The sequence below is a fragment of the Heptranchias perlo genome, chromosome 8 (genome assembly GCF_035084215.1).
Source record: "Heptranchias perlo isolate sHepPer1 chromosome 8, sHepPer1.hap1, whole genome shotgun sequence".
Lineage (NCBI taxonomy): Eukaryota > Metazoa > Chordata > Chondrichthyes > Hexanchiformes > Hexanchidae > Heptranchias > Heptranchias perlo.
In genome coordinates, this window is record NC_090332.1 from 76,180,992 (window position 1) to 76,197,749 (window position 16,758).

General features: G+C 45.6%; 1 protein-coding gene across 1 annotated transcript in view; it reads left to right on the forward strand.

The window, feature by feature from the left end:
- Positions 1-339: 339 nt before the first annotated feature.
- The window catches only part of esr1 (estrogen receptor 1), a 228,103-nt gene continuing 211,684 nt past the window's right edge, over positions 340-16,758 (forward strand). Inside the window, exons 1-2 of the mRNA XM_067989369.1 lie at positions 340-869; positions 13,206-13,405. Coding sequence (XP_067845470.1) covers positions 418-869; positions 13,206-13,405 — 652 coding nt within the window. The 5' untranslated portion in view covers positions 340-417. The remainder of the gene's footprint in view (positions 870-13,205; positions 13,406-16,758) is intronic.

Below are 16,758 nucleotides of genomic sequence, written 5' to 3' on the forward strand. Positions count from 1 at the left end.
GCCTTTAATGTTTGGTGAAACATTGATTCAGTGTCACTTTAACAGCGTGTATGCCTGTGGTGATACATAAAACTAGTGCCAATGTAAAACAGCGTTTTTCTGGCTAGCTGCCAACACCTTTGTAATGCTTATTAGTTCAGATGAGAAGGACTTGTTCTGAAGTTTGATTCTGTTCCTCTCCCTGCACTCTCTCACTCGTATCCTCCTCCTCTTCACGCACAGGAGCAATGCAGTCGGAATGTTTGTGAAGCGCTGTCATCAGTAGTGAGCGCTGTAGTACTCGTCCTCCCCTGACTGTGCGGTTTTCTTTCTCTCTAGGTTGGTCAATTGATATGAAGTGCGATCCTACAGGCGACAGTGTCTGGCTGTGACACTGAGAGCTGCGTTGGCCTTTGTTTTTTTTCTTTCCCTCTCTGGATGCTGGTCATGGCAATTCCACTCCATCACAAATCACCTGCAATTGCTTTGCTGCAGAAGATTCAGGCTAGCGATTTGGACACTTTTGGCAGGCAAACTCTACAGTTACCTATAAGTGGCGATGGACCTCTAAATGAAATCTATGTGGAAAAAAATCGAGCAGGAACAATGAATTACCCAGAAGGTGGCTACGAATTTGCTGCTGCAGCTACCTTGTACAACCCGGCCAGTCTCGGCTATGCAGCCTCCACTGACTCACATGGCTCCAGCAACATTGGAGGTCTTCACTCCCTCAACAGCATGTCTCCGAGCCCACTGGTCTTTTTACAGACGGCACCCCAGCTCTCTTCCTTTGTTGCCCATGGACAACAGGTCCCATACTACGTGGAAAACGAACAGAGCAGCTGCAGCAGTTTTGGGCTGCGTGAGGCCCCCCCTTCCACCTTTTACAGGTAAGGTGCCGACTTTTCTCTGCTATCCTCACAGCCTACAGCTGCAGCACAGGGTGGGGGGTTGGGGGAGCGGAGAGGGGGAGGGAGGGGGAACGACAAAACTTTCAGCCGATCCCCTTGAACTTTGCTTTGTTACCTCAAAGTCTGCTGTGTGCTCAGGAGTGATCCTGAAATATTATGTTCGTACATGACAGTTTTTATTTCGCGTGCAGCTTATGATGTTTGATGCGGTTTTATGAGGTGTATCTCCCTTCATTCACTGCTTGCCACGTTTAGCTCTGCCTTGTTTTTAGTTCGGGCTATGGAGTTTCCCCTCGCACTGAGTGAATCTGGTTGACGGGCTGGTTCAGTTTTGGGTGTGCCCTGGATTTTACTGTATATATATCTGACGTTGTTTGTAACGTAGCTACAGTTTCTGGAATTTGGGTCTGATCTTGATTGTACACAAGTTGCACTACAATCAAAAACGTAATAGCACAGTCAGAACCTCTGAATAGTTTAACTTTCGATTCGAGTTTCTAGGTGATGTTGACAAGACTGACTGTGCAGTAAATCTGTCGGAGGAAGCAGAACGTTCAGTCAGCTTTAGGCTTATCAGGTCCCTTAACAAAATAAACCCAATATCTTTAGCCCTCAAGAGATGAGAAAAAAAACCTCTGGATATTTTCCACTGTTTTGTATTCCTTGCGCTGCCCTTGCTTTGAAAGGCTACTGAGACATAGTGAATGTGGTTGTGTAGCCCAGTCTCCCCGCACTCCCTGAAAATCGATGCCGTAAGTGCCATAAATTGACCCGAGCTCAGCTGAGAACCGAATAAAATTCCACACTGCACTATATGTAGCGTTACACAGCGGGCACACTCATGGTGTAGGGGCGTTGTAGTGAGAGATGAGCCCATGGAAGAAAACCCTTTTATTCTTTGGCAAACGAAGTACGTTGGTGTAAAATCGGTGCAAATCCACTCTGCAGCTTTAGGCGATGATATCAGTGAATGCTGATAATTTGACCTGACCCAAATATAACTTTTCTAACAGTGCCCAGGAGTTTAGAGCATTACAGAGTTTCTATGCCCTGCATACTGGTCAAGGAGATGCATTTCAGAAATGTACACTGGTCTGGTATGAGTAGGGAAGGGTTCAAACCCACTGGCCTCTACGTAAACCTCAGCAGGAGGTGATTTGTTGCCCAAGTGTTTTAGATACAGGTTTTTCTGTTATTGCTATTTCCCTCAACATGTTGAGGCAAGCTTCCTTTTACACTCACTCGGACAGCTGTTGCCATTGTTGTATTTCATATTGATTGCGCAATCAATAGTTTGGATACCAGTCCTATGAACAACACAATGCCGAACGTGTATTTTTTCGTTTAAAAAAAACTCTGGGGCATGAAGGGTTTTGATAGAGTAGATAGGGAGAAACTATTTCCACTGGCAGGAGAGTCGGGAACCAGAGGACACAGATTTAAGATAACTGGCAAGGGGAAATGAGGAAAAGTTATTTTTACGCAGCGAGTTATTATGATGTGGAATGCACTGCCTGAAAGGGTGGTGGATGCAGATTCAAAAGGGAATTGGATATTTACTTGAAGGGTACAAAATTGTAGGGCTATGGGGAAAAAGCAGGGGGGAGTGGGAATAATTGGATAGCTCTTTCAAAGAGCCGGCACAGGCACGATGGGCTGAATGGCCTCCTTCTGTGCTGTACGATTCTATGATTTATTCCGATTGGGCTGTTTCGGAAAGGGTTTGGCGCAGTGAGCTCACCTGCTGGTGATGAGAGCGGTGCCAGTTGCATTCCATTTCATTCTCTCCGTAGTCCATGTCTGCACTTCAGAGGGTGGGATCGAAATTCCCTGGTGGACCTGGGGAGGGAGAAAACAAATTTGTAGGGAAGCACAAAAGATACCTTGACCAAGGAGCATGTGGTAGAAAATAGAAAGGCAATGGATAAGGTTGAGTAATAGCTTGCCCATAAACATTCGAAGCGCATTTTGTACGGCCCAAAAGGTCCTGTAAGATCACTGGAAATGCTGCGGTTTGCTGCGCTGTAATATTATCGTTTAATTTTATTTATTCTCCTCCTTTTACCTCTCTCCTCACTATGAGCACTGTCCCATTGATTGTGAAGCCTGTTACCAGGGAGCTCCCTCCTCCACTGCTGCCTCTTAACCAGCCCCTCTAGAATATGCTGGGCGAGTACCAGCTGATCTCCACCTCGCATTTTCTTTCCGTTCTTGTGAAGAAGCACTTGGCCTGCGCTCTGTGCTTCCCCAGGGGCCCAGACCTGCAGGTCGCTGTGTCAGGAACCACAGGGACAGGTCTACATGCAGCCCACCCTCGGCTGTGGTTGTGGGTGGCCAGCACCGTGAGCCTGCTCAGGCCCCGACCATCCCCGTTGACTCAGCTGCTTATTGAAGCCGTGCAGGAGGTCCCAGGTTCGATCCCCAGTCTGTGCTGATCTCAGGCCAGGATAGAAGTACGAGGGATACGATCAGCCTTAGTTCCCCTGGGCTGGGGAAGGGGAGGGGGGTAAAATCGGCCAGATCTCATGATCACTATCCAACAACTACTGTTGGGAAGGATTGTGTGTGGTGATGGGGTGGGAACAAGATCAGACTCGGTGGTGATGCCCTGGGTGGGTCAATAGCTTGCTAACACTCACTGTCTAGGCCCACACATGAAGAATGGGCTCCTGGGTGAGGTACCGGGTGGCACCTGACATCTACACAACTATAGGGTAAATTTTCCAATGGCCACCATCAGGTGCAGTGCCTCTCCCACTGGGAGCGGGAGCCTGTACCAGGAAACACACTTGCTCAGACCGGCAAGAAGTCCACACCTTCAGGTGAGGAGAGCAAGTTGGCACAAGGCCAAGAAGAAAAATAAACACTTTCCCAAGAAACCTCAGTAAAAATAAATGAACCAGCCAGTGCCGAAATTTTTTTCAGTAAGGTGGCAAGATTCGCATGGATAGAATTTGAGTCTGCAAATTTTTTGAGAATGGGGCCCAGAATTAGTTTTGAGATCATTGAATCAGAAAACACAGTGTACTTTATAACAAGGTGACTGAAGGGAAGACTGAAGGGAAAAATTCCGCTTGTGAGTTTAGAATCGTAAAATGTTCCAGCACACAAACCGGCCATTTGGCCCATCAACTCTGCACTGGTGTTTTTATCCACATGAGCCACTCAGCCTAATCCTACTCTCCTGCTCACTCCCCATATCCTTTAATATCCCACCCAGTCTAATTCCACTTTCCTGCACACTCCCCGCACCCTTTAATATCATACCCAGTCTAATCCCACCCTCCTGCTCACTCCCTATGCCCTTTAATATCCCACTTAGTCTAATCCCACCCTCCTGCTCACTGCCCATACCCTTTAATATCGCACTCAGTCTAATTCCGCTCTCATGCTCACTCTCCATACTCTTTAATATCCCATCCAGTCTAATCCCACTCTCGAGCTCACTCTCCATACCCTTTAATATCCCATCCAGTCTAATCCCACTCTCTTGCTCACTCTTCATACCCTTTAATATCCCATTCAATCCAATCCCACTCTCCTGCTCATTCCTCGTACCCTTTATATCCCATCCAGTCTAATCCCACTCTCCAGCTCACTCCCCATACCCTTTAATATTCCATCCAATCCAATTCCACTCCTCTGCTCACTTCCCATTTCCTTTAATATTACTAAGCAATTATTTACCTCATCATAACCCCTCATTATCTTGAAGACCTCCATCTGCTCTCCCCTTAACCCCGAGCTCTAATATAACAAAGTCCTGACTTCTCAAATACAACATTTCAGTGAATGGATACTGTATTTCTTTGTCAAGTATTTATCACCTTCACTTATACCAGTATGTTGTGAGGAGTAGTTCGGCATACATCAGTCACCATCTTATGGCTCTCAACAATAGTTGCTGATTGTAAATGTGAAAGGGGGCAAACTGTTGAGATATTCATGGGGGAACCTAGCTCTTCTCCACCTGTGTGTGCAGTCACTCGTTGTGTGAGGTTTACCCACCTGAATTCTGTTTTCATATTGCCTGAGACCTGTGCTAGCGCTGTTGGTTCTCAGTGCATGGGGTTCACCCAGCCAGTGATGACCCAAATTAAATGGGCAAGGAAACCTCCTGCTGATTACCACCTAGCGCCCTCCCTCAGCTGATGAATCAGTCCTCCTCCATGTTGAGACCACTTGGAGGAAGCACTGAGGGTAGCAAGGGCACAGAATGTACTCTGGGTGGGGGCTTCAATATCCTTCACCAAGAGTGGCTTGGTAGCACCTCTGCTGGCCGAGTCCTGAAGGACACAGCTGCCAGACTGGGCCTGCGGCTGGTGGTGAGCGAATTAACACAAGAGAAAAACCTACTTGACCTCGTCCTCACCAATCTACCTGTCGCAGATGCATCTGTCCATGACAGTATTGGTAGGTGTGACCACCGCACAGTCCTCGTGGAGATGAAGTCCCATTTTCATACTGAGGACACCATCCATCATGTGTTAAATGGGATAGATTCAGACCAGATCTAGCAGCTCAAAACTGGGCATCCATGAGGTGCTGTGGGCCAACAGCAGCAGCAGAATTGTATTCCAGCACAATTTGTAACCTCATGGCCCGGCATATTCCTCACTCTACCATTACCAACAAACCAGGGGATCAACCCTGGTTCAATGAGGAGTGTAGAAGAGCATGCGAGGAGCAGCACCAGGCGTACCTAAAAATGAGGTGCCAACCTATTGAAGCTACAACACAGGACTACATGCATGCTAAACAGCGGAAGCAACATGCTATAGACAAAACTAAGCGATCCCACAACCAACGGATCAGATAAAAGCTCTGTAGTCTTGCCACATCCAGTCGTGAATGGTGGTGGATAATTAAACAACTAACAGGAGTAGGAGGCTACATGAACATCCCCATCCTCAATGATGGTGGAGCCCAGCACGTAAGTGCAAAAGACAAGGCTGAAGCATTTGCAACCATCTTCTGCCAGAAGTGCCAAGTGGATGAACCATCTCGGCCTACATAAGAACATAAGAACATAAGAAATAGGAGCAGGAGTAGGCCAATCAGCCCCTTGAGCCTGCTCCGCCATTCAATAAGATCATGGCTGATCTGATCCTAACCTCAAATCTAAATTCATGTCCAATTTCCTGCCCGCTCCCCGTAACCCCTAATTCCCTTTACTTCTAGGAAACTGTCTATTTCTGTTTTAAATTTATTTAATGATGTAGCTTCCACAGCTTCCTGGGGCAGCAAATTCCACAGACCTACTACCCTCTGAGTGAAGAAGTTCCTCCTCATCTCAGTTTTGAAAGAGCAGCCCCTTATTCTAAGATTATGCCCCCTAGTTCTAGTTTCACCCATCCTTGGGAACATCCTTACCGCATCCACCCAATCAAGCCCCTTCACAATCTTATATGTTTCAATAAGATTGCCTCTCATTCTTCTGAACTCCAATGAGTAGAGTCCCAATCTCCTCAACCTCTCCTCATATGTCCACCCCCTCATCCCCGGGATTAACCGAGTGAACCTTCTTTGTACTGCCTCGAGAGCAAGTATGTCTTTTCTTAAGTATGGACACCAAAACTGTATGCAGTATTCCAGGTGCGGTCTCACCAATACCTTATATAACTGCAGCAATACCGCCCTGTTTTTATATTCTATCCCCCCAGCAATAAAAGCCAACATTCCATTGGCCTTCTTGATCACCTGCTGCACCTGCATACTAACTTTTTGATTTTCTTGCACTGGGACCCCCAGATCCCTTTGTACTGCAGTACTTTCCAGTTTCTTGCCATTAAGATAATAACTTGCTCTCTGATTTTTCCTGCCAAAGTGCATAACCTCACATTTTCCAATATTGTATTGCATCTGCCAAATCTCCGCCCACTCACCCAGCCTGTCTATATCCCCTTGTAGGTTTTTTATGTCCTCCTCACTCTCTACTTTCCCTCCCATCTTTGTATCATCTGCAAACTTTGATATGTTACACTCGGTCCCCTCCTCCAAATCGTTAATATAGATTGTAAAGAGTTGGGGACCCAGCACCGACCCCTGCGGAACACCACTGGCTACTGGTTGCCAGTCCGAGAATGAACCATTTATCCCAACTCTCTGCTTCCTGTTAGATAACCAATCCTCCACCCATGCCAGAATATTACCCCCAATCCAGTGATTCTTTATCTTGAGCAATAATCTTTTATGTGGCACCTTGTCGAAAGCCTTCTGGAAGTCTAAATACACTACGTCCACTGGTTCCCCTTTATCCACCCTGTACGTTATGTCCTCAAAGAACTCAAGCAAATTTGTCAGACATGACTTCCTCTTCGTAAAGCCATGCTGACTTTGTCCTATTAAATTATGTTTATCCAAATGTTCTGCTACTGTCTCCTTAATAATAGACTCCAAAATTTTACCCACCACAGATGTTAGACTAACTAGTCTATAATTTCCAGCCTTCTGCCTACTACCCTTTTTAAATAAGGGTGTTACATTAGCAATTTTCCAATCTTCCGGGACCTTTGCCGAGTCCAGAGAATTTTGGAAAATTAGTATCAAAGCATCCACAATCCCTACTGCCACTTCCCTCAAGACCCTAGGATGTAAGCCATCAGGTCCAGGGGATTTATCCGCCTTGAGTCCTATTAATTTACTGAGTACCAATTCCTGAGTGATTTTAATCGTATTTAGCTCCTCCCCCACTAGAGCCCCCTGTTTGTCTAGTGTTGGGATATTCTTAGTGTCCTCTACCGTAAAGACTGAAACAAAATATTTGTTCAGCATTTTTGCCATCTCCATGTTTCCCACCATTAATTTCCCGGTCTCATCCTCTAAGGGGCCTACGTTTGCCTTAGCCACCCTTCTTCTTTTTATATAACTGTAGAAACTCTTGCTATCTGTTTTTATATTTTTTGCTAATTTATTTTCATAATCTATCTTCCCTTTCTTAATCAATCCTTTAGTTACTTTTTGCTGTCTTTTGAAGACTTCCCAATCTTCTATCCTCCCACTAAGTTTGGCTACCTTATATGTCCTTGTTTTTAGTCGGAGACTATCCTTAATTTCTTTACTTAGCCACGGATGGCTGTCATTTCTTTTACACCCTTTTTTCCTCAGTGGAATATATATTTTTTGAAAGTTGTAAAATAACTCCTTAAATGAACACCACTGCTCATGTACCGTCTTACCCTTTAATCTATTTTCCCAGTCCACTTTAATCAATTCCGCTCTCATACCATCATAGTCTCCTTTATTCAAGCTCAGTACGCTTGTTTGAGAACCAACCTTCTCACCCTCTAATTGGATATGGAATGTAACCATGTTATGGTCACTCATTCCAAGGGGGTCCTTAACTAGGACATTATTAATTAATCCTGGCTCATTACACAGGACCAGGTCCAAGGTTGCTTGCCCCCTTGTAGGATCAGTTACATACTGCTCAAGAAATCCATCCCTAATACACTCAATAAACTCTTCCTCAAGGCTGCCCTGCCCAATTTGATTTGTCCAGTTAATACGATAGTTAAAATCCCCCATAATTATAGCTGTTCCCTTATAACATGCCCCGACTATTTCCTGATTAATACTTCTTCCAGCAGAGTTGCAACTATTAGGAGGCCTAAATACTACGCCCACGAGTGTTTTTTCCCCCTTATTATTCCTTATCTCTACCCAAACTGTTTCATTATCTTTGTCCCAATATCATTTCTCTGTATTACAGTGATTCCTTCCTTTATTAACATAGCCACCCCACCTCCCCTTCCTTCCTGCCTGTCCTTCCTGATTGTTAAATACCCTGGCATATTTAATTCCCAGTTGTTGTCACCCTGCAGCCATGTTTCTGTAATGGCCACAAGATCATACCCATACGTAGTTATTTGTGCCGTTAACTCGTCCATTTTGTTACGAATGCTGCGTGCATTCAGATAAAGAACTTTCAAATATGTTTTGTGACACTTAGTTCCTGCTTTTTCCTTTTTTAACACTTTACCTTTTACTCCATACCTTCTGTCCCTTCCTGACACGCTTTCCTCTGTCTCCCTGCTCAGGTTCCCAACCCCCTGCCACAGCTTTGATGCTGGGTTAATCGCCTTACGCCTTCTAGTTTTTATTTTATCTGTCGTGCCTAAAGTACACTTTCTTTCCGCTGCTCTATGCTTTTCCCTTTCACTTGTTCTTGAACAACTGTTTGTACTATTTGTATTGTAGATTTCCCCTGGGTCTTCCCCTCTCTTGCTGCTCTCAACTTTATTCTCTTCTGACTCCCCACTCAGGTTCCCATCCCCCTGCCACTCTAGTTTAAACCTTCCCCAACAGCACTAGCAAACACCCCTGTGAGGACATTGGTCCCGGTCCTGCTCGGGTGTAACCCGTCACGCTTGTACAGGTCCCACCTTCCTCAGAACCGGTCCCAATGTCCCAGGAATCTAAATCCCTCCCTCCTACACCATCCCTGCAGCCACGCATTCATCCTGTCTATTCTCCTGTTCCTATACTCACTAGCACGTGGCACTGGTAGTAATCCTGAGGTCATTACCTTTGAAGTCCTGCTTTTTAATTTAATTTATCTCCTTAAATTCACCTTGCAGGACCTCATCCCTTTTTTTTACCTATGTCGTTGGTACCAATATGGACCATGACTACTGGCTGTTCACTACTGGCTGGCCTCCTCCCGATATCCCCACCATCACAGAAGTCAGTCTTCAGCCAATTCGATTCACTTCACGTGATATCAAGAAGTGACTGAGTGCACTGGATGCAGCAAAGGCTATGGGCTCTGACAACATCCCGGCTATAGTGTTGAAGACTTGTGTTCCAGAACTAGCCGTGCCTCTAGTCAAGCTGTTCCAGTACAGCTACAACATTGGCATTCATCCGACAAAGTAGAAAATTGCCCAGGTATGTCCTGTCCACAAAAAGTAGGACAAATCCAATCTGGCCAATTACCTATCAGGCTACTCTCAATCATCAGCAAAGTGATGGAAGGTGTTGTCGACAGTGCTATCAAGCGGCACTTACTCACCAATAACCTGCTCACTGATGCTCAGTTTGGGTTCCGCCAGGACCACTTGGCTCCAGACCTCATTACAGCCTTGGTCCAAATATGGACAAAAGAGCTGAATTCCAGAGGTGAGATGAGAGTAACTGACCTTGACATCAAGGCAGCATTTGACCGAGTGTGGCATTAAGGAGCTCTAGTAAAATTGAAGTCAATGGGTATCAGGGGGAAAACTCTCCAGTGCTGGAGTCATACCTAGCACAAAGGAAGATGGTAGTGGTTGTTGGAGGCCAATCATTTGAGCCCCAGGACATCGCTGCAGCAGTTCCTCAGGGCAGTGTCCTAGGCCCAACCATCTTCAGCTGCTTCATCAAAGACCTTCCCTCCATCATAAGGTTAGAAGTGGGAATGTTCGCTGATGATTGCACAGTGTTCGGTTTCATTCGCAACCCGTTGTATAATGAAGCAGTCCATGCCCGCATGCAGCAAGACCTGGACAACATCCAGGCTTGGGCTGATAAGTGGCAAGTAACATTTGCGCCACACAAGTGCCAGACAAAGTCCAACGAAAGCGTCTAACTACCTCCCCTTGACATTCAACGGCATTAACATTGCCGAATCCCCCACCATCAACATCCTGGGGGTCACCGTTGACCAGAAGCTTAACTGGACCAGCCACATAAATACTGTGGCTACAAGAGCAGGTCAGATGCTGGGTATTCTGCGGCGAGTGACTCACCTCCTGACTCCACAAAGTCTTTCTATCATCTACAAGGCACAATTCACTTGCCTGAATGAGTGCAGCTCCAACAACACTCAAGAAACTCAACATCATCCAGGACAAAGCAGCCCGCTTGATTGGCACCCCATCCACCACCTTAAACATTCACTCCCTCCACCACCAACGCACCGTGGCTGCAGTGTGTACCATCTACAGGTTGCACTGCAGCAACTCACCAAGGCTTCTTCGACAGCACCTCCCAAACCCGTGACTCTACCACCTAGAAGGACAAGGGCAGCATGCACATGGGAACACCGCCACCTGCATGTTCCCCTCCAAGTCACTCACCATTCTGATCTGGAAATATATCGCCCTTCCTTCATCATCGCTGGGTCAAAACCCTGGAGCTCTCTTCCTAACAGCACTGTGGGAATACCTTCATCACATGGACCACAGCAGTTCAGGAAGGCGGCTCACCACCACCACCTCAAGGACAATTAGGGATGGGCAATAAATGCTGGCCTTACCAATGACAACCACATCCCATGAATGAATATAAAAAAACCCACTAGTAACAGGCATTATTATCTCCATGGAAACGGGTCCCTGACGGGAGGGTAGCCCATTCAAGATCATAAATGAAGGGCTATGTTGTTTGCACAACCGAGAGTCTTACTGTGCTCCATAGACCACGGCACATGTTGGCTGATTTAACACGTTTCTGATGATGACAGGGGAACTCAAAGGTTTAAATGATGTTGTTTATGCATAAACTTGGGTTGTATTTCCTTGATTTCAGAAGGTTGGGCGGGGGGGTGATCTGATCGAGGTGTTTAAAATGATAAAAGCATTCTATTGGGTAGATACAGAGAAATTATTTCCTCTGGTGGGGGAAGCTAGAACAAGGGAACGCAATCTTAAAATTAGAGCCAGGCCATTCAGAGGTAAAATCAGGAAGCACTTTTTCTCTTTCTCCCCAAAAGGCTGTGAATACTTGGTCAATTGAAACTTTCATGACTGGGGTAGATAGATTTTTGTTAGGTAAGGGTATCAAGGGATATGGAGCAAATGTGGGTGAAAGTGATTGATGTTCTAATATCTTTCTCCTTTCTCTGACTCCTTTAAATTCTGCAAGTTTATCACTAATAACCAATCCTCTTCATTCACACAGTCCATTCCTGTTTGGGATGTGTACAGGTGATTTATGCCTGGTGGCTTAAACCTCTTAGACCTCAGGTCAGGAGCAAGTGAGTTAGAATTTTGATCCACCACTGGCACCCAACCTGCTTTCTCTTTACTTTAGCATCTATAGGATTGAATTTGCTGGTAGAGAGGTGAGGCTCTAAAAAGAATACAACGCAGATTCACGAGGATACTGCCTGGTATGAGAAAATACAAATACGAAGACTTGAAAAACTGAGTCTTTCTTCATTGGAACAACTCAGATTATAGTGCAATATAACAGATGATTTTAAATTATGAAAGGATGGGACAGGGTAGATAGAAGCAGACTGTTTGTGGTAGTTGACAGGTCAAGAACAAGAGGCCAGAGATACAAGATTAAATGTCAGAGATTTAAGACAGAGGGCAGGAGAAACTTGGGGATGGTGCAGGTAAACGGTGTTGAGGTAGAAGATCAACCATGATCTTGTTGAATGGCGGAGCAGGCTTGAGGGGCCGGATGGCCTACTCCTGCTCCTATTTCTTATGTTCTTATGTTCTACACATAGAGAGTTGTGAGGCTGTGGAATTCGCTTCCCAGGCTTAGTGGTGAACATTCAAGTTTAGATTGGATAGGTAGATGAAAGAAAAGGGGATGAAGGGATATGGGAGTAGGGTGGATAAATGTGATTAGGACCATGTGCTCGCGTGGAGGGTAAACACTGACTTGGATTGGTTGGGCTGACTGGCTAGTTTCTGTGTTGTAACTTATGAAGTGTTTTGATTGAGTAGGCAGGGAGAAACTGTTTCCACTGGCAGGGATGTTGGTAACCAGAGTTCACAGATTTAAGATAATTGGCAAAAGAACTAGGGAGAGATGAGGAGATTTTTTTTAATGTGGCGAGTTGTTATGATATGGAATGCATTTCCTGAAGGGTTGTGGAAGAAGATTCAATAGTAACTTTCAAAAGGGAATTGGATATATACTTGAAAAGGAAAAATTTGCAGGGCTATGGGGAAAGAGCGGGGATGTGGGACGAATTGGATAGCTCTTTCAAAGAGCCGGCACAGGCATGATGGGCCAAATAGCCTCCTTCTGCGCTGTACAATTCTATGACAACTTACATGTATTTCTGTGTATTAATTTTTACCTGTCTGTTCACTGATTTTGGACTGTTCCATAAGCATCTCACAATGCTGAGTGCTTTGGGACCACTGTTATATTGTTGAGTCTGTCCAAAATCAGCCAAAAATTGAACTGAAGAGGGATAAAACTTGCTAAAAGAAGCAATCAGTATGCACAAAGTGATTTATTCATATGCCAGCTAGCACCACTGAGAATGCATGTTATGCACGAGATGGGAACACAGTTCCCCTAGTCCTCGCTGTATCCCCTCATGTGCTGTTTCTCAACCTGTCCTTCCACTCTGTTGTGATTCTGCAGAATTAACAATGACAATCGACGCCAACGAGTTAATGACCATCTATCCAGCACCAGTGAGCAAAGCAGCCCATCAGCAGGCACGTTAGAATCAAGCAAGGAGACACGGTACTGTGCGGTGTGCAGTGATTACGCCTCAGGCTATCACTATGGAGTCTGGTCGTGTGAAGGCTGCAAAGCCTTTTTCAAGAGAAGCATTCAAGGTAACAGATTGGCTATAATTTATCGGTACTGCTTGTCATGGCAACAATAGAATGAGCGGGGCTCTTAAGCGACAGCCAGCTTGTGTAATCTTACATGTGTGTTTTTAGAAGTTTGTTTTCTGTATGGTAAATCTGGATCTGTTGCATTATTTTCAAATTGCATCCATTGCCTTGACAACAACCATAAGCATAGAAGCTGACCAACTCAAACACCATTAGCAACTCTCATTGAGATCATCACACAGTGTTTTCATCTAATGTTACATGGTGGTGTTAGGGACAACCTAGCTTGGCAAGTTGAGCCCCGTTATTTGTTAGCTGGTATGATTGATGTTAACTGATTACAGGAAATGTCTTGGCTTTCAGGCTCGATTTCAGTACAAGCTGCATGGAATCTGACTTTTGAAAAAAGAAACAAAATGATTTCTGAATTGCTGAATAACTTCTTCATCGAACTTAACTGCTCAGGTGCAGCATGGAGTGACTGGGATAGAGCAGGTGTTGAGCAGTCATAGCAGCAAGTGACTGGTTGTGGAAAGCGCCAGGATGAGGGGAGGGATTGGTTGTGAAGAAGGATTGATTGTTGCTCAGATCCGATCAGCAATCAGTGTTTTTACTGCCTCTGGGACATTTTGTGCAAAATTCTGGTGCTCAGCGTCAAGTCATGCTGTATATGTAATGCGCAGAAATTGTGGTGGGATGTTAGCGTCGTTGTAAATCCGTATTCTAATCCATGCCATGTCCTGCTAGCCCATCATCCCTGTCCTCACCAAATTACATTGGCTTCTGGTCCTCCAACGCCTCAAATTTAAAATTCTCATCCTTGTGTTTAAATCCCTCCATGGCCTCGCCCCCTCCCTATCTCTGTAATCTTCTCAAGCCCTACAACCCTCCAAGATCTCTGCATTTCTCTGATTCCAACCACTTTTTAAAAATTCATTCTTGTACTGTGGGCATTGCTGACAAGTCCAGCATTTGTTGCCTATCCCTAGTTGCCCTGAGAAGGTGATGGTGGACCTTCTCCTTGAACCGCTGTAGTCATCCGAAGGGAAAGTTAGAATTCTAAATTTCTGGATCTATAAAGGATGAATTCACAATTGAAACGTTCTTCAATTAAATTCAATAAAAGAACTGTTTACTAAGATAAAATTATATTTCAAGTATTGTAAAAGTTAACCACTTATAGTCATTAACTCAAAGGAATACAGGGATGAACATTTCAGTCATGATGTAATTGAATGGCAGAACAGGCTCGAGGGGCTGAATGACCTACTCCTATTCCTATGTTTCTATGTCAGATCCTTTGACTTCAGGTGCAACCATGAACATTTTCACCCTCTTCTTTCGGACAAGTTTGGTTTCTCTCTAGTAACAGTGCCCTTGCTCTTTGAACTTTGTACTCTGCGGGGTAAATTCTCACCTGGGAGACTCTGTGCAGAGCTTCACAGGCCTGAAGAGCGTTTGGGAATGCTGGCCCTGCGCGATTTTCCCTGATATGTGCTTTCAGTTCAAGAAACTCTGTCCCAGCAGCGCTAAAGACAAAAATGATCCTTATTTTGTTCTCACTTCTTACTTCAGTCATTGATTCTTTTCTGCAACGCTGTGTTGCTCAGTGAAGTGTGGGTAGTTCACTGTTTTGTTGTTATCATTGCCCATGCATTTTGGAGTTGGCAGTGATGTGGCTTTTCCATAAAAAGTATCTTGATGTTTGGACAACTGCCCATCAAAAATGAAAGAAAGAACTTGCAGATATATAGCACCTTTCACGATCCCAAATCCCTTTACAGCCAATGAAGTACTTTTTTGAAGTGTAGTCACAGCTGTAATGTAGGAAACGCGACAGGCAATTTGCGCACAGCAAGACCCCACTAAACATGGACAAAAGAGCTGAATTCCAGAGGTGAGGTGAGAGTGACTGCCCTTGACATCAAGGCAGCATTTGACCGAGTGTGGCACCAAGGAGCCCTAGTAAAATTGAAGTCAATGGGAATCGGGGAAAACTCTCCAGTGGCTGGAGTCATACCTAGCACAAAGGAAGATGGTAGTGGTTGTTGGAGGTCAATCATCTCAGCCCCAGGGCATTGCTGCAGGAATTCCTCAGGGCAGTGTCCTAGGCCCAACCATCTTCAGCTGCTTCATCAATGACCTTCCCTCCATCATAAGGTCAGAAATGGGGATGTTCGCTGATGATTGCACGTTGTTCAGTTCCATTTGCAACCCCTCAAATAATGAAGCAGTCCGAGCCCGCATGCAGCAAGACCTGGACAACATCCAGGCTTGGACTGATAAGTGGCAAGTAACATTCGTGCCAGGCAAGTGCTAGGCAATGACCATCTCCAACAAGAGAGAATCTAACCACCTCCCCTTGACATTCAACGGCATTACCATCGCCAAATCCCCCACCATCAACATCCTGGGGTCACCATTGACTAGAAACTGAACTGGACCAGCCATATAAATACTGTGGCAGGTCAGAGGCTGGGTATTCTGCGCCGAGTGACTCACCTCCTGACTCCCCAAAGCCTTTCCACCATCTACAAGGCACAAGTCAGGAGTGTGATGGAATACTTTCCACTTGCCTGGATGAGTGCAGCTCCAACAACACTCAAGAAGCTCGACACCATCCAGGACAAAGCAGCCCGCTTGATTGGCACCCCATCCACCACCCGAAACATTCACTCCTTTCACCACCGGCGCACAGTGGCTGCAGTGTGTACCATCCATTGCAGCAACTCGCCAAGGCTTCTTCGACATCACCTCCCAAGCCCGCGACCTCTACCACCAAGAAGGACAAGAGCAGCAGGTACATGGGAACAACACCACCTGCACGTTCCCCTCCAAGTCACACACCATCCCGACTTGGAAATATATCGCCGTTCCTTCATCGTCGCTGGGTCAAAATCCTGGAACTCCCTTTCTAACAGCACTGTGGGAGAACCTTCAACACACGGACTGCAGTGGTTCAAGAAGGAGGCTCACCACCACCTTCTCAAAGGCAATTAGGGATGGGCAATAAATGCCGGCCTCGCCAGCGACGCCCACATCCCATGAACAAATAAATTTTAAAAAATGAGATAAATGACCAGATAATTTGCTTTAGTGATGTTGGCTGAGACAAATGTTGGCCAGGACACCGGGATAACTCTGTTGCTCTTCTTTGAATAGTGCAATGGGGTTCTGGGAATTCCAGAGAGTGGGGCCTATCTGGCTGTAGGCATGGCCACCAATGGTGGGGTGAAGGGAGGAGGGGTTAAACAGAGGCTGGAGTCAGAGGCAAGGATAGAAATTGCAACCTGACCTGTTTTACTTGGATCAGCCCCAAATTAAGGAATTCTGAGATTCTCTGGTGTCTG